The sequence below is a fragment of the Ciona robusta genome, chromosome 9 (assembly GCF_009617815.1).
Source record: "Ciona robusta chromosome 9, ASM961781v2".
Taxonomy (NCBI): domain Eukaryota; kingdom Metazoa; phylum Chordata; class Ascidiacea; order Phlebobranchia; family Cionidae; genus Ciona; species Ciona robusta.
In genome coordinates, this window is record NC_143243.1 from 2876226 (window position 1) to 2894983 (window position 18758).

The following is an 18758-nucleotide window of genomic DNA, read 5'->3' on the forward strand; positions in this document are numbered from 1 at the left end:
CTTTTATAGATTGACAAATAGTTTTCATAATTATGTTTTGATGAGGTAGGCATTGGAGTAACTATAGCAGTCTAACCATATCCAGGCTATGGCTTGGCGGTTAGAGCAGTTAAATCACATTAAAAGGATACCTGGTTCGATCCTCCCACTATTGTGAGTAGTATAGTAGGGTGGGGAAAGATGGGACACCTTTAGCACATAATATCCAAATATCTGATCGTGTTTTAAAAAAATAACAACGGTCTATGGGATTCATGAGGATACAGTTTTATTATTATTTAAATTTTCTTTGTTTACTACCAAATGGGACGATAAAATAGAGTTAAAAGTGTCCCATCTTCCCCCATTCTACCGTATGTTTAGGGTAGGACACATAACAGCCATTGCTACCAGTGGTCCGAACTGGATTGCCATTCGGACATACGTGGCAATTGGTAATCGGGGCCGAGATGTAATATAGTGGTAGCACCTGTGTTACGACCGTCCTTACCCGGAAATGCGAGGATAAACAGGTGTCTTTCTTTCAATGGAATCAGCGACGTGTCCCATGCAATAATTGCACGCTTTAATAAACAATTGAGAATATAATGTCGCAACGACTGAACAAATAAGTAAACGGACACAAAGAGTAGTATTGCAGCTACGGTAATTAAAACGACAAAAGTGTGGCGACCAAGAAATAAACATGACCCATCAACAATGAAATTCGAAATCTAATAGCGCCAAGCACGCTATGGTATTAAGTTACATCTTCTGGCCTATAGTCTAATTGTGGTAACATTTTAAATGAAATAATGTGAAAATGGGATTTTCAAATTTTCTTGCACAAAAAATTGTTCAGAAAAAAACATTAAAACAAAAAGGTTTTTAACTAAAATAATAAAAAACATAGTAAAGGGCTCTTAAGAAAAAATGAGAAAATTAATTTTATATTCTTTAATCTTTATGCTGATCAAAATTCTTGATTTTATGACAATGTAAGCGATATATTTCGAGAAATAGTCTATGTAATAATACACACGAATTTTTTTTCCTCTAATTATAGAAACTAAAACATTTTTAAATTGAATCAGCACACAGTGTGATTAAATATGTAACACCTAACAAAAAATATTTTACTTGGAAAAAAAGGTATAACAATTGTTATCATTGTAGCTAAATAGCTTAGGCTCTCCAAAACATTTTTGGTGAGCAACAAAATTTAGAAGATCTGGAAATATGCACTTTGCATAGTTCCAGTCAATAAAAAAATATGATTAATATTTATATATATATATTACTTGCGCTCAGAAAAAAATAACAATAAAGTATATATATTACTCAAGTCCGTTTAACCAACTGAGCAAGGTGACCAAAGATAGCAGACAAAGCACCACTTTGCTGCTCTTGTTGTCTTCGCTGTTGCTGAACCACTGCACAATATGCAGGGATCATTATGTTCTGTGCTTTGTCGAGTCTCTCCGCCCGACAAGCCAGTTTCGCTTTAAGCTCATTTACATTTTCAGTTGATCCATATACTGAAGATGAAAACGAACTCTTTCGTGAAGCATGCCTATCAACTTGAACTGATTGAGAGATATCAAGCATGAAGTTAGATGAATCATTTCTTTGATCAGAAAGCAACGGCGGTGACGCAATCATTTGCCAACTGCTACCCGGTTCTGCAGTGTTTGTTCGATAAGACTCTGAGCTTTCGCAACTGTTTCCAAAGCTTTCGTTTGTCCCATTTCGTTTAACAAAACTGGATAAATTGGGAACAGTGATTGGGTCACTTTTAACAACCGCGTTTTCTTTCGAGCCATTAAGTAAAAATGAAAACGAGTTAGAAAGTCCTTTGTGGTTTTTTTCCGAAGTCGGGTTATTTAAAAATAAATTACTCTTTGCTGTTTCAAAGCTTGTTGATAAAGCAGAACGTGGCGTAGTTGGTTCAGTAAAATAAACTTTATCTTGTGATGTTTCGACATTACTTTCAACATAACCATTGCATGATTGGCAAGTATTGCTGGTAATATTGCTGCTTTTAAGAGGAAGAACAGGTGCAGACCTAATGTCTGAGTTGGGAATTTCTAACGATTTATCCAAATCTTCTGAGTTAAAAATCCTCTCTTTGCAGTTATCATTTTCCCTTTCACATTGTGTGTTGATTACCTTTGAAGTTTGTTCTGGTATCTCATCAATTATACAATTAAGGCAACTTTCCACTTCTTCTAAGGTTACCTCACCTATAAGATTGCTTTGAGGATTCATGCTACCATTTTGTGTACCATTAAACTGTGTATCTGGTTTTAATTTGGTTGCACAGTTTTGAGTGGTTTGACCATTTTTACTTGTCTTGGATGGTAAGCCTGAATGACCATTCAGTGTAACTTCCTCTTTTGAAACCATGTTTGTTTGTTCCAACATTTCTTCCAGAAAAAACACTTCTTCGCCACTTTCATTGTCGGATAAACCAAGTTGTTGCAGAGAAGCAGCATCGGTTAAAAGAGAGAAACTTGGAGAACGAATATACTTTAAAAAGTCAAAGCAAAAGTGCATTATTTCTTCACTTTTATCAACTCTGTCCGCAAATTGGTGGCTGAAGAGCAGCCAGTCATAAGCAAGTGTAAAATAAACCATTTCTTCTGGCGATAAGGATTGGTGAACCAACCCATCAGCCCACAGTGATAACCTTAATAAAGAAACAAACAGAGGTGTACGATCCCAACCAGATATACAATGCAGCAGAATTCCTGAAGAATTTGGACGACCTAAACAGTTCAGCAGTAGTTTGATGTAGTTTTGAGTTAATTTCACCAGATCCCAATGCATGTAATCATCCCATTGAACCTCTGCTATGTTTTTCATATTATCTGGAAGTTGGAGTTCAGCATCAACAAAATGTTGGGTCCAGTCGAATTTTAGACCCTCGCCCATATAGTTATTATTGGTGTAATCAGCAAAAAACTCACACCCTGGGTAAGGAATGCTTATTAAATCAAAATCAGAATAGCGTTGCTCCCGGTCCACTTTCTCAGATGAAGTAACATTTAATCCGTATTTAACTTTCTTTTTCTCTACCATAAAATCACAAATTACGTTAACTTTTAGCATATGAAGTAAGTCAATGTCAGTATTTCTCATTTTATCAACCAACCATTCTTTAGGTTGACCATTATCAGTGGTACTCTGGGTAAGTTTACTTTTGTTTGCACTCCCACCATTCAATACTTGCTTGCCAGCACTATAACGCCCTTTTACTTTTTCTTTACCAGCACTGTAATGCATGACTGGAGAATTACCGTTTTGTGATGCATTTGAAGTGTAATCTGCTACACTATCCTGCAATCCATTTTGAACATGGTTGCCATTTTGAATCCCATTATCCACCATATCTGTTGGTGGTACAGCCTCCCCATGCAAAAAGTATTGGAACCCACTAAACCCTGTACGACCATATATCTCTGGTGATCGAGCCAGTGTAGAAGATCTGCAGATAAACTTTCCGCATACAAACAAGACAGGAGCAGGAAATCTACCTCTTGTTCGAGCAAATCGTCCCTTTTGTATCAAGTCCACAAGTTCCGAGTTATCAAAATCATTTTGGTTGTTGGGACAGTATTCCTTTAAACCATGTATCTTTTCCTTCACAGGTACAATTACCTGCACAGGATATGTGCTGCATAGTTGACCACGACTATTGTCCATTGACGTGCACACATAATCCCGTTGAAACAATTCATGGCAGTTTTCAGCAAGCTCACTTGAGTATTTTCCACCCGGAAGAAACACAGAAGAGTCAGTGAGAGCAAACTTTAACAGCTTAAATATCTTGCTATCTTCTCCTGCCATTCTGTCCAAACTCTTTAGCTCAAATGTAGTTTTTTAACCAAATACGCCTATGTTGCATTGATATATGCACAGAAAACCTGCAAATGTTAAGTAAGTATAAAATTATGAATCTAGGTTGAATGTATTTATATGAAAATAAAGAAACAAAGTGTATGATAGAAATACCTGATTTAAAAAAAACACATAACAAGTTAGACTTTGTTTGCGTGGTAGTATGGTGGCCTTTTCAGTGTTTCTAACTTTTAAATAAATCATAGCACAGAAGGCATTCCAACAAAAGCACAAATTTAGGATCCTTTTCCATACAAATCATCAATCTTTGTATAATTTAATACAATCTTTAAATATAATTAAAGTAGTTGAAGATATAAGAATGGAACCTTAGACATCGCGTCAGTGAGATATTTAATCTTAAGCAAACACACACATTCACCTTTTGTACAACTTGCACACTGCAGATGAATTACTTCCTCAAACACAGCGCAAATATTTGATTTAGTTGTGGATTTTTAAATTTGCGTAAAACTTATAATCAACTGAAGAATTTTAAAATAAATCAACCGTTAGTTTATGGATCTTTTAATCACAAAACAAAAAACTTTGCAAATTTAACTCTAATTGCCAATAAAAAATACAAAGTTCTTTCAAAGTAACCCATATAAAAACTGGCTAAAATGATCTTGATGCGTTAGTAAAATTTGCCTAATGCATACAACAAATTATAAATATAAAACTCAGGAAATAAGTTATATTTAGATTTTAGTTACGCCTATATTATACGTTTGCAGTATCGGTTTGCTTTACAACGTTGTCCATTACGCAAAGTGTTATTAAAGGAAAAGTTTACTACTGCAATGCTGACTCTATTATCTAATCGATTAACTTATCTTTGCAGCCACAATAACAACAAAGCATATAAGATTTCCAAACAAATTTTACAACATAAATCGTCTACCGTCTGATGATTGTAACCTTTGCCCTTTGAACTGCGCAAAATAAACAGGGGACCAATATTTTGTGTAGAAAACCGGAGTTGGTGAAAATTAACAAAACTGAAATTTTTAATACTTTTATTAAACTACTAATATTTTTTTCGATTGACATAACCGGTCACATACGCAAATACCCAGTTTGTTTTTAAAGCAACTTCCTGGTTCTCAGTCGTTTTATTGTTTGAATGTTTGTAGTTAATAGTGAAACGGTTATAGCATTGCATCTAAAGCTCTTTTTTTTGAAACGATTTTTTTGGGTTAAAATATCATATCGTAATACTTTAAATGCATGTAAACTGGTTCTGTTGAGCTTTGATTTGTGGTTCCTGCAAAAAGATCGAAAATGTTTTTCATAATATTCGGTTTTGTGTACTGGGCATTAAGAGAACTTTGTATTTGTTACCTTTGCTCGCTGATTGATTAGAAAGCTTGCGTAATTGTAAACAAAAAACAAATTAAGCACGGCTGTGATAAGACTTACTCAGTTACGCTATCATAGGAAAAAGAGAACGTTGTACAGACTAGGTATTACTTATTGCAGATATTTTAAAGTTTCACTTACAATTTCACTTTAAAAATACATTAAAAGTGACACTTTTTTTTGTCAGCAGAAAAATCAATTCGCATTGCCAGTAAATATGGATGATAGTGAAGATGTTACACTGGAACATGGGATCCAGGTTGGTACAGCCCTTGATCACTTTGTGGAAGTGGACGAAGTAAAACAACTTATAAAAAACATTCCTTTGATCGTGAACGATCAAGCCAAGCATGAAATGTCGGATGAAAAATTTACGGAGATTGTTGACAAGTATCTGGAGCAACCTCATTTGTTAGACCCTCATCTGCTAGGCTTGCTTGAGCAGTTGATAGCATTTATTCAACCTTTAGATGTTCCTTTAAACCAAAAGCACTGTGCGTTTAAATATTTGTATCTGTTGACAAAAGTAAGAGGTCACAAAATTATGGTTCGTTATTTTCCCCATGAAGTACAACATTTGGAACCTATCCTTAAACTGCTGTATGAGCAGAAGTATAATGATTTGAATACTTGGGAAACCAGGTACATGCTTCTACTTTGGCTGTCAATGATTTGTCTTATACCATTTGACATGGTAAGGTTTGATTTGCCGCATACAGGAGATGCATCACACTCCCAAACTTCTGTTACGCAGAGAATTATGGATATAGGGAAGTTGTATTTAATTACATCATCAGACAACTGCCAAGAAGCTGCTGCTTTACTTTTGTCCAAATTTTTGACACGTCCAGATGTAATGAAAACACATTTGAAGCCATTTTTTGAGTGGTGCATTGATAAAATTACAAATTCGGATGCTCAAGCTATGCATGGAGTTACTCAAATAAAGGGATGTCTTTTTGCACTTGCTCTTGTTTTTAAGCAAGGAAAGAGAGACGACGTCCTTCCTTTTTGTACTGAGGTATTAGATGAAATACAAAGAACAGAAATACTTTCTGTGAAGAATACTGTGCTTAGAAAATTGGTGATAAAATTGACACAACGTTTAGGTATGACATTGCTTAAGCCTCGTCTTGCTAGCTGGCGATATCAACGTGGAAATCGTTCTCTGGATGAAACATTGAAAAAAAATGATTCAACTCCTAGCGAGACTGTTACAATATGTGATGCTTCAGATGAGGATGATGAATATGATGTTCCTGAAGAAGTTGAAACTGTGATTGAAGTTGTTTTGAATGGATTAAAGGATAAAGACACAGTGGTTCGGTGGTCATCAGCCAAAGGTGTTGGTAGAATCACTGGTAGATTGCCAAAGGAATTGGCAGATGAAGTGGTACAGTCTGTGCTTGAGAATTTTACAATTTCAAATTCTGATGGGGCATGGCATGGCGGGTGTCTCGCATTGGCTGAGCTTGGTAGAAGGGGTTTGCTTCTACCTACACGTTTGAAGGATGTAGTTCCTATTTTACTTCGTTCTTTAACCTATGATGAGCGACGAGGGGCAAGCAGTGTCGGCGCACATGTTCGAGATGCTGCATGTTATCTTGCATGGTCGTTTGCAAGAGCTTACGAACCACAAGAATTATCCGCTCATGTCAATGACATCGCACAGACCTTGCTAGTGACCACTGTGTTTGATCGTGAAGTTAACTGCAGAAGAGCGGCTTCTGCGGCTTTTCAAGAAAACGTTGGCAGGCAAGGGTACTTCCCGCATGGTATTAAAATTCTAACAATGGCTGATTATTTTGCTGTTAGCAATCGTAACAACACCTATCTCAAAATTGGTCCTTTTATTGGTCAGTATAAAACATACACTAAAGCTCTAATTGAACACTTGACCAAACAAAAACGTGATCACTGGGACAGCAACATACGTTGGTTAGCAGCGCAATCAATGCATAAGTTAACCAAATCAAAACCAGACTACGTTGCAGCTACTGTACTGCCAGAATTGGTTCCTCTCTGTACAGGCATGGACTTGATTACAAGACATGGTAGCATATTAATCGTTGCTGAAGTAATTCATTCCCTGCATGAGATAGAAGAAGCTGGTTCAACTGGTCTGTTATCTAGAAATCCAATGGTAAAGAAATGTTTCCGAATTGTGCAAAGTTTATCCGAGGCAAAGTTGTTTCGTGGCTTTGGTGGTGAGCTAATGCGTGTGGCCGCTTGTCACTTGATTGCTCGCCTGTCACAGTGTACAGCAACAGTTACAATTCCACGTCTAACTAATGATGGTTGGTTGGAACTTATACATGAAACATTATCCAACCTTCACACTTACACAAACACTGAAGAAATTTGCACAACAGCGATCAGTGCTTTATCAGCTATCAACCAAATAACTCTCATCCCAGCTCCATTTGCAAACCTGTCGACCAACAATGAATCCATGGAGGGTGCCGTTGATCAGTATCTCAGCCATCTAAGAAGCACATCCGAGCGACAGAGATGTGGTTATGCTCAAGCAATAGCGTCTTTACCCAAGCCAGTACTTCAAACATGTTTCATGAAAGTTTGCCATAATTTAATCCGCGCTTCTCAAATAACGGATAAATTTGAGACTTCTTTTGCGGAGTCTCGTAAAGAAGCTGTTAACGCATTGTCTCGAGTTTGCCAAAGTGTTGGAATCAACAATATCATGGACGCGGGCATCTGTAAAGACAACATCAATACAATCTATGACGCAATATTTTTTGCATTGGAGGACTATACAAGAGACCACAGAGGTGACATAGGGTCAGTTGTTCGTTTGGCTGGAGTAAAGGCATTACAAGTCATAACACAACTCATAGCAAAAGAGGATAAAGACCTGTTGTGCTCAAAATTGATGCTGAAAATAATGTGCTGCATTCTTCAACAAGCGTGTGAAAAAATTCACAAAGTCCGTGATATTGCTGCTGCTACGTTACTCAGTGTAATATATGATGATAATATTCCTAATATACCAGTCAGAGAACAACTACGCAAGGTGTTTGATACAAGAAACCCAACATTTACAATGATTGATTTGTTCTGCAGGTTAATAAAGCTATTAAAACTACCTGAATATGCATACCACATCACATTGGGCTTTGTAATTTCAGTTGGAGACCTGACACAATCCTTGGCAGAAGCTAGTGGGAGTGCTTTATTTGCATACATTGAAACCATTAGTAAAAACCCTGAAGAGTTGTTAAATTTTTGCTCCAACTTGTTAAAAGTATTCGAAAACTATTCTAAACAGGATAGAGTGTCTGTACCTCTATTGAAAACACTGCACCAGTTGTTGGTCCAAGATGGTCTTGAAATTCTGTTTAAGGGTGAACATTGTAAATTAGATGATGAAGGAATACAAAGGAAGCTGTTCTCTTTGGTCAAATCGGAAATAACCAAAAGCAAAGACCCTCAGAAAATTATGTTGGGGGTTCAAGTCTACTGTGGGCTACTTCAGTTCTCAGATCCTGTTTTACACAAATCTGTGTTGAGTCAGTTGATGATCATGTTGTGTCAAAAGTTCCCTATAGTTCGGCGCACTACCGCAACTCAACTTTATGAAGTGATTCTTACTTTTGATGATATCCTTGATCAACCTGAGCACCTTGATGACGTAATGGAAAGCCTAAGTGAAGTTGAGTGGGATCAAACAGTAGAAGAGCTCAGACCTATCCGTAATAAGTTATGTGCTTATTTTGGAGTTAAAGTACCGCAAATGATAAAGAAAACAAAAACATCCGATGCATAAGATGTTTGTTTAATTATCCACTCGCTCGCTTCTGTAGTAACGCTGTATTCATTTAGGCCTTATGAGTGTTGTTTTGTACTAGTAATTGGTACATGTTTTAATTACAAATTGAAACAAAGATAATTGCATTACTGTGATATGTGTTGCTTTGCTAGTACTTTTTTTTGCTATCTATTTTTGCAGTTTTGACCAAAAATTGTATTGGATTTTTTAGTTTTGAAGTGTGATCAGTAAAAGCGTATATATGTATTTTGAAAAGAAATTATTTAAAACTGATGTAAAAATTTTCTCTCCAATATGTATTGTTTAGAATTTAGAATTATCAGTAATTCAGTACCAAATAATTTGCAATCGCGTATATATGTATTTTGAAAAGAAATTATTTAAAACTGATGTAAAAATTTTCTCTCCAATATGTATTGTTTAGAATTTAGAATTATCAGTAATTCAGTACCAAATAATTTGCAATCTGAACAGTCTTAAATTTCTGCTTCGCTACCCTACAGTGATATTAAATAAGAAAATTTCAAGACGAACATAAAATTTATTCAAGTCTGTTAAAAATAACACGATTACAGTTTAATAAATGATTTGTAAAAATGGGCCAATTTGGCCTGAACCTTACATCATATAACATAACTTCTAACTTGTGTTAGGACCTTTCGTCTTACCCATGTAGAATGAGATTTTAAACTACTGACAGTTTTAGAACTTTCTCACCAAAATATATGAAAACACCCAAATTAAATTCATTTTCATGACTTTATGGCAAAATGTTACTATAGATGTAATTGCAGTTGCTGTATTAAATTTCCCAATTCAACCACTGCATGTTTTGATTTCATTGACTTGATATGGCAGGATTAGTTCCAAGTTGCGCACTTCACCAGAAAGGACACCTACATTGAATAGTAACGTTATAATATAACCTCTTATGGCAGATCCAATATTAATAACTTACCATCCGATATAACACTGGCATAAGTTTTCATGAGAAGTTGCTTGTTTAATTAACAAATCTACTTGTGTGGGTACATCTATTGAAACAGCACTGAAATCACAACCTGTGTGTTCAATAAATTTAGTCTGGAGTAAATGAATGTTACTAGGAGAGCAATGACTTTGTTATATCACATACAACTCACGCATGCTTACCTGTTACTACATATGTAAGTTTTGGGGAAAAATAACTAAATAAATATTTTACAAAAAAAAGCAAAACATGATTGAATTTTAAAATATATAGTAGGATGGGGGAGATGGGACACTTTTTCGTGCGATTTTCTGGTCTCATTTGGTAGTAAACAAAGAACATTTAAAGAATTATAAAACCGTATTCTCATGACTCCCACAGACCGTTGTTAATTGTTTAAAACATTATCAGAATATTTGGATATAAATTGCTAAAGGTGTCCCATCTTCCTCCACAGTACTATACAGTCCGAAGCGCTTTAAATAAATGATAATATGTGATACAGTAAATTTCTTCTTATTAAACTCTTATAATTTTTCGTTCAAGAATTCTTCTACGCTGTCCAGTATTTCACTTTGTGATACTGAGTAAGTACAGAAGGAAACACTGGGTTGGAGCAGTTGACTTTAAGTAACTTGCCTAAGAGCAATCACAATGGTGGCACTATCAAGCCTTGAACATGTATCCTCTGGTCTATAGGCTACCAGGCTAGGGCGCTCTTATTTCAGTGCCATGAAACGAACATAAAATATAGCAGTCTAAAGTCGGTATATAACTAGGTAGTAAACTTAAGTAACTTTTATACCTGTCAGTTTATCTCGAACTCTATTAACAATAACAAGCGCTTTTTTGTTGAGAACCTCAGGTCTGGCAGTTCCTGTTTCACCTTTAAAAAATATGATTAATGCAAATTAAATATTTAAAATTAAATGGGAAAAATAAGAACGTTTTAATGTTACCTGGTGTTTGCGCAATACCAGTATGACCAACACCCAATGCATCGGATATTGAACCACTCTCCATTATTCGACCATGTTCAGAACCTTTATATATTAATTCGTATTACATGTAGTAGGGTGGGATAAGCTTGCATTCTAATTTCTTGCCCATTAGGTAGTAAACCAAGAAATTAACAGAATTATATAATAAACATGCAAACAATAGTAGCAGGCTGCAGAATCAAACCCACTGTTGAATATGCCGCTCTTACAAATATAAACATTTTTCAAGAACAAATTAAAAAGTAAAGATTAGAGCTTTTCAAACTTTTTTGTTGGCGACCCCTTTTAATTTCCTAAAATTTCCGGCGACCATTAAGGGTAATAGAAATAGTATAATATATTAAACTGGTATACACTCGGCAACCCCTAAAGTTCATTTTGTGTACCCTAGTTGTCTAAAAAATTTCCCAACCCTGTTATGGGTAATAATAGTATAATGTATGTATGCAGCATTTTGTGCTAAACTGCTCTTAGCAACCCGTGAAAGTTCGTTTTGTGACCCCTAGTTTTTAAAACCCAAATATAAATAGGTGTTAACATACTCTCAACAAGTCTCCAGTTAAGTAATGGATCGTAAACAAAAGCTTCCAAGACGGCCATCACACTTTCTTTGTGTTGTCTCAATACATTCATTACCATTCGACAAGTATGTTTGTAATTTCCTTCAATTCCCGTCACCTACAAAAAAAACAATTATATATTTATTATTTTTTCATCCTAAGAAACGATATACATAACAGACAAAAACCAAGTCCATCAAATTGTATAATATAGGAGATATATATTTCGCCTAAATGGTGTTTCAGTCTGTAATTTGAATAGAACAAAGAGATTTTTTCGTCTACAAATATCTCAAGTATTTTTTGTATTTGTATTAATCATAAAAAGTTCCACAACAACACAAAAACGCCCAGGCACAGTGGTTAGCACGCCTGCCTCTAACCTAGAGGTTACAGGTTCAAGACTTGGCACTGCTACCCTTGTGGGTGCATTAGGTATGAAACAGAAAACCATCTTTACTGTTGTAGCTACCGTCGCTTTTCACCACAAGCGGATAAAGTAAGTCACATTTATTTAATACATAATTTTACTGTCATTCAAATGCTTGTTGCCTACACTAATTTTAGTGTAACCCCTATATAACATTGTTAAAATGTTTTTTATTATATTCTTCCACTTAGAAAAGTGAGAAACACAGACACACCATTAACATAATTACCTCCATAGCATTAGTCAGCATGCGAGTTAAGCGGAACGGAATTTTTTCGGGAAACTTTTCACGAGCCATTGCAACCTATAACATAATATATAGTTATTGGTAATATAGTTTAAATGAAGTTTAATATGGTTGTTTACATCTGCAGTTGCATTTGGCAGTAATTTTGGTTTTAAATAATAGTAAAGCACATGTAAGTATATGAGACATAGTTAAAATAATAGTCATAATCATAATATAATAAAATGCATCAGTATTTTAAATTTTAAAAAACTGAAAATATTAAACAGGCAAACAGCTTAAACCATATCTGTCTATTAAAAGCAAAACAAATAAATTTTTAGACCAAAAATAGTAATTACTGCATAAAGCTACACAAAGTTTGTTATTAAAAAAAACATATTTTAAACACACATACCTGTCTACCATAGCAAAACAAATAAGTTTTAGACCATAAATAGTAAAAACTGCACAAAACTACACAAATTCTCCTACCTCGAAGCAATCACCAAAATCAATATGAAGAACTTTTCCACTTATTCTATCCAGCATTAAGTTGCTTGGATGTCTGTCCCCCAACCCCAATACATGTCCCACCATCGACATTACAGCTAATGATCGCGTATAGTTCGTTCTTCTATCAAACCAAGCCTGTATAATAGAAATAATTATAGTTGAGTAGGGTGGGGTAAGATGGCACATGTTTTCATTCTCTTTTTTGTCTCATTTGGTAGTAAAAAAGTATTTACAGAATCATATCACCGTGATCACGAATCAAAAAGATGGTTGATTGTTTTAAAACACGATTAGGAATATTCACGATTAGGAAATATAAAATATTATGTGGTAATAGTATTTACCTTACCACACAGTATTGTATTCCTACAATGCAGAGAATTTTATGCAGTCTAATCATTTAGTATTAAGTGTATGGTACTTTACGAAGTATTAAAAAAACTATATAAAGTGGTTTTATCATTTTGCACCAAAATACTTCAATAAATGTAAAAAACACAAATTTAAAACTTATTAAATTAGAAAATAGGTTTTCATACTTCTGACGTTGGACTTTTTAACCAGATTAACCGAGCCAAATCATCACCAGCAGTGTTGTTTATCGCGTGTTCAAACACCTCTACTTTTTGCATCAATGATAAATGATCATAATCTGGTGCCATCTGCAAAAAAAAAATTTAACAAAACCGTTCTTGGTTGACAATCTTCTCTGACAAATAAACCGTTTAAAACTTTGGATAAGATTTTCTAAATGAGAACAATTCCAGCATATTTGAAGATATCTCGTTTTTTAACTTGGCTTTCTGCCGAATCAGTTAATTGATTTTGAAACTTATTCTCAACAAATTGCGGTGAGATTACTGCCCTAGTAGTCAAAACGTTCTAGTCCACAAATAGGCCATTTGCCATGAAACAAAATCCTAAAAAATAAAGGCCTACGAAGTTACACATGCGGTGTATGAAAAAAAACACCCCTGATGTAACTACTGTTGTTGCCTGGGTATTGTACACATGTGAGGATTACACAAGTTTCATTTATTCATCCATTTAGTAAATAATATAGTCACTATAATAGTTGTATTTTATTTTTAAAACCCCTTTTAGCTAAAAAACATAGAAACAGTGTGCTGTGTAAATGAACAAGAAAGAATAAATCCAACGAAAATGAGGGATAAAATACCTAAACCACATAAGATACACAGTACACTGGCAGCACACACAAGTGGCAAACAGTAAACTTTTTAAATTAAAATAAATTGAAAATACATAACTCCTATATGGGACTTCCTACACCGTGTCATACCATAAGACCTGAGATTTAGGCCAGAGTTGTCCTATTACCCTGACACCCAGGGACAGGGTGCTACAACCCATTAGTGACCACTGAGTTAAAGCAATGTCCGTCCCAATGACACGCTGCCAATGGTACCAGTACCAGGAATCAAACCAGGTATCCTTTGTTTACAGCGCAGTGGAAGCCACAAAACACAATATATATTTGTTCTTACCCGTAGCATGATCCTGTGTTCGATGTTTAGAAGAATTTTCTTTTTATCTCGATAATCACGAATGAGTGCATGTAACGTGTCACAGTTTGGAACCCAACCAATCAAACCGGAGTTAGTAGATAATGGAACAACCGAAAATCTTTGTATTCTGTGATATGAAAAATATATTTAAATACCTGAGTGACCACTGGGCTGGAGAAATGTTTCTTAGGTGTCTTGCCTAAAGACATATAAAACTACAATGGTGGCAGTACTGAACATCCAATACAATATCAACTAGTAGGAGGATGTTTGGACACATATTATTTTCTGTCGTGTGTCATTTTGTTGCAATGACAGAAAACGTGGCAGTTGTTTTTTGGGGAGATTAGTATTTATTGGCGTTGGTGTAAAACTTATTATTATAATAAAAGCTTGTAAAAGCGCTGCAGGGGGTTCTGTATATGTTCCCAATTGAGAGACGCGAAATTCCTGCACGACAGTTAGCATTGGTCAATGAGCATATACTGAAGTGTTTTGTGTTTATGTATAACAACACTAGTACAAACGTTTTAAACCTACATCCTTTTTTGTAATAATAGTTACAGACCACTTTAAATTTTAATTCAAGCAGTTTTTACTTGCACCGTGTGTAAAACGAATTTCTGAATTTAGTTGCTAATTTCTTTTTTTTTTTTTTCATACCCAAGGTTTTTCCTGCTAGAAGCTTGGTCCATTGACAGCAAAGTATTCACCAACCCAAACAACTGCATAACTCTCTCATCTTGTCTTAAGTCCTCATGACCTTTCAACAGGAACGTGTAATCTCTGCCATTACTACCTGTAATAAAAACATTACAATATTTATATAGGCTTTTTTCTTTCAAAAATTTGCTCTCTTTAAAAACAGGTTATCATTTTACTTTTTACAGTTTCACTAAAATTTGCAGTATTTTTTATTTACTTTTTTTTAATTTCCATTTTGTGTTACAACTTACCAACAAAAAGCATTTTACCTGATGTAGTATACTAGATCACATAAAAAGATCACATTTTGCTCTGGCTAAGCAAAGGACAATTTTGTTTTTAGTTTACAAAAAAAATACAAAAATAACTTAATATTTTCACCTTTAATGGACAGTTTTCTTGGTCTTTGTTTTGAGGTAATCACTTGTAATGTATGTTGTATGGACCTTATACACACAATTGGTTTCAATGCATTATAAGTTCCAGGTACGGCCAACTCTAGATCTTTACACACCATTAACTTGGGTGAGACGTATTGTAACTCTATGGTGGTGAGCTGGATAAAGAAATATGAATTGAATTTTATTATTTTATTCTATGTGAGTAAGGTCCTGTGGCGCAGCATGCTATGTGTCCTAGGATCATTACCCCAACACCCAGGATGCTATCGCATGGACCTCACCAGCTTTTGGAGCCTGCCGTTTTCTCAAAAGTATTTTATTAACCACATGTACAAAGAAAATAATCTTTTAATGGTTTATCTCAATTATCTGATATAATAAAAATACTTTTTCGATGTTTCATCCGCCATGCGGCAAGACTTTATTAGCAAATGTAACGTACCATCACACTTGCATTGAAAGAATATTTACATAATACCTGGTAGTGAAAATAACATAATATGTATAAGGTGCTACAGGGCTCTCTAGTAAACATAGAAAACTAAGTTCAATGCTTTATCCTGCTACTATTATGGAGGTGTGTGCCTTGTAGGAGCTTTGTGGTGGATTGTCCAAATTGGCAGCTAATTAGAGCCAAGAAACATTAAAAAATGAACACATAGGTACATTACAGACATATGTGACTATGTGTTGTATTAAATATGCACTAAATGCAAAATTATATATTTAATTAAATACTGAATGAATGTATGTAACATACTTTATCCTCGCGTGGCTGAAAAACGACCGTCGTTAAACACGGGTGTTCTGTTTTATACACCTCATGCCAGCTTAAGAGTTACAATGTTTGTTACTATATAGGTGATTATTTTTTGGGGAGTTTTTTATTTTTTATGTATGGCTGATAATTTGGACAACCCATCAGTGACCACTGGGTTGGAGCAATTGCCTTGCCCAAGGACACATATGCCCACAATGGTAGCAGCGACGAGCCTTGAACCCATAGCAGGTGAGCATTAATTTAATAATGAGCATTAATATTTAGTTTTAAACAGTTTCTCATAAGTTATAAGGTAAATCTTACTTGTGGTAATTGTTTAGATATCCTTCTAAACACATGATAATAAAGATCCCATGCTTGATTAAGATCTTTAATATTACTCGACTGCGTAAATTTCCGACACCAGTCTTGAGCTTCTTGCAGGTCACGACCATAAGCCTGAGAAAATATTTGTTATATTAAAAATATTTATTCACTTAAATGTATTTTAAAATTAATTAAACAGGTCATTAAATTACAGATTGAAATATTTTATTGCTATATCCTGTTTTAGTTTATCTTGTTATTGAAATTGTATATTCTGATGAGAGAACACTAAATGTTCACACTTATTTATCCTTGCCATTAAAGCAGAGTAATAATAATAGAGATTTTCCTTGAAACATAATAACATACACCTTATGCTCTTCCCGAAAAACACAATTTTTCAACAAAAAAAAATCGACAAAAAATATAAAATAAATAAAAACACTTGATAAACCTGATTGAAACTGATCTCCTTCAAAGTTTGTGGCCCTCGTTCCAACAAAGCATGCAGTGGTTGAAGAGTGGCGAGCATTGATCTTACGTCACGCTCCCCAAAGTAAAGTCTTGATGCTTCTTCTAACCCTTCATGCCATAACTCGTGCCATAATATTGCAACTCTTATCAATTCTTCAGATACCTAAAGAATTACGTTTTTTGAACACAAATCGTAGTACGCGGGGTTGATGTGTTTTGCTTTTTCGGGAATTTCTTACAGTTTTATGTGGCTAATAAAGGACCTACGAACCAAAAAAAAATAAAAAAATCTGCCAAAATTAATCACCCACAAAGTAACATACTTGGTAACTCGTAAGCTGGCCCAGGTGTATGAATCAGAACACCAGTGTTACAACGACTGTCGTTTTTTTTTATGTGAGGATAAAGTAAGTTACATTCATTCAACCACTTATATACTTCTGTATACATAAATTATTAAATGATTATATGCTCTTCTTACTTTAAATGCAGTCCATGTTTTGTTCTTAAAGCAATTGCAAACCAAAAAAGATACATGCCCTAGCTACTTAGTCTAACTTCACGAATTTCTGACAAAAATATACGTTTTTAAAAATTTACAATACAACAACAATAATGTTGGCTTAGAAAATATTAAAAGTACATATTCGTCTGCTAGGTGTAGTGACTACTTTTTTCTTCCAATTAAATGTAAATATGTTTTTAACTGTAAGCGTGTTTTAACAACTGTTGTTTTGTCGCTATATCCTGTCTTTTCATTTAAATGTTTTTTAGTTTTTGCTACTGTAATTGAAAAGAAAGATAAAGTTTTCATATTGTATTATCATTACTTACCAATATTGCTTGCTTGACAAGTGTATTTGAATGATCACACATTTTATTTAATATTTTATTGGCAGCAATGTTTCTCATAGGGATGGCTGATTTAGATGCAACAGCCAGTGGGTAGATTAAGGCCTGTAATATTAGTATTAATATGTTAGACACAAATTTATATTTAATTCTATTTTCTACGTGTTTATGGTCCTACAATGTGGTATGTCATGGGACCTGGGATTTAGGCCAAAGAGACTCTATTACCCTAACACTAAAGATTTTGCATCCCATTAGTGACCACTGGGTTAGAGTAATGTGTAGCATGTGTCTTGCCCAAAGACACATACCCCTATCAGAATTATAATGACAGTATAGACTGAGCTTTGAAACCAGAGTACTCTGGTTACGATGCAACTGCCTCAAAATGGAGCCAATATGCCTGGTTAAGCAGAACCCCTTGTTTACTCATTAGTTATTAACATGGTACAGTATAAATATAAACCACTTTTCAGACCTCAAGTTTACTGTGGCAATTTTTGTCAAGTTGGCATGAGATGAAGAACATAAAGTTTTGGAATAAAAAAGCCACAAAAATACTTGTATAAAACAGGTGCACTTTAATCACTGTGAAATTTAGCCAGAACCCACCAAATCAAATATAGGTAGGTTTAATTAAACCACTGTGAAGTGGTGTCTGACAATGACCTTTTTTAATACATAGCCCAGAAACACCTTAAAATCAATCTAATCATTTGAACTAAAAGCTTCAGAAAAACACATATATGTATGAATACCAGAATATGCATGATAATTAAAATATCTTCCAGAAAAACACGCAATAACACACCTGTGGATGATGCTTTCCAATATCAGTTAACAGGAGATGGTTTATGTTTGAAACTAAAGATTTTGGGGAATCTATTCTTGCAATTAATTGTGGGATCACCTGTTGGGATATTGTTCAGTTGAAAAATATATTTTTTAAAGATATTAAGTTGTATCTTCAATTATGCTA

The 18758-nt window shown here is 34.6% G+C and overlaps 3 protein-coding genes across 6 annotated transcripts in view; 1 reads left to right on the plus strand and 2 right to left on the minus strand.

Annotated features, from left to right (window-relative positions):
- Positions 1-543: 543 nt before the first annotated feature.
- LOC149730849 (uncharacterized) lies at positions 544-4407 on the minus strand. The gene is made up of 2 exons (XM_089884778.1): positions 4262-4407; positions 544-3905 (listed from the first exon to the last, which is right to left on the minus strand). The coding sequence occupies exon 2, from the start codon at positions 3826-3828 to the stop codon at positions 1321-1323; it is 2508 nt and encodes an 835-aa protein (XP_089740904.1). The 5' UTR covers positions 3829-3905; positions 4262-4407; the 3' UTR covers positions 544-1320.
- An 800-nt stretch (positions 4408-5207) lies between these two features.
- Positions 5208-9848, plus strand: LOC149730850 (tubulin-specific chaperone D-like). 2 transcript variants are annotated; one of them, XM_089884774.1, is made up of 2 exons: positions 5208-5345; positions 5432-9848. In XM_089884774.1, exon 2 carries the CDS (start codon positions 5459-5461, stop codon positions 9023-9025), a length of 3567 nt encoding a protein of 1188 aa, XP_089740900.1. In that variant the 5' UTR covers positions 5208-5345; positions 5432-5458; the 3' UTR covers positions 9026-9848. The 2 variants fall into 2 exon arrangements, with proteins under 2 accessions (XP_089740900.1, XP_089740901.1); XM_089884775.1 differs by having other exon boundaries at positions 5234-5345; positions 5429-9848.
- Positions 9550-18758, minus strand: part of LOC149730851 (serine/threonine-protein kinase mTOR-like) — a 37194-nt gene continuing 27985 nt past the window's right edge. For 2 of the 3 annotated variants that reach the window (XM_089884769.1, XM_089884770.1), the window contains 15 exons: positions 18591-18689; positions 17762-17884; positions 16908-17090; positions 16451-16585; positions 15347-15521; positions 14924-15059; positions 14240-14387; positions 13271-13393; positions 12711-12866; positions 12219-12293; positions 11542-11677; positions 10958-11041; positions 10804-10884; positions 9987-10089; positions 9550-9924 (listed from right to left, as the gene is read on the minus strand). In XM_089884769.1, the coding sequence (XP_089740895.1) occupies positions 9909-9924; positions 9987-10089; positions 10804-10884; positions 10958-11041; positions 11542-11677; positions 12219-12293; positions 12711-12866; positions 13271-13393; positions 14240-14387; positions 14924-15059; positions 15347-15521; positions 16451-16585; positions 16908-17090; positions 17762-17884; positions 18591-18689 (1773 nt within the window). In that variant the 3' untranslated portion in view covers positions 9550-9908. Of the gene's footprint in view, positions 9925-9982; positions 10090-10803; positions 10885-10957; positions 11042-11541; positions 11678-12218; positions 12294-12710; positions 12867-13270; positions 13394-14239; positions 14388-14923; positions 15060-15346; positions 15522-16450; positions 16586-16907; positions 17091-17761; positions 17885-18590; positions 18690-18758 lie in introns of those variants that run through there. The other variant, XM_089884771.1, reaches the window with a different exon arrangement.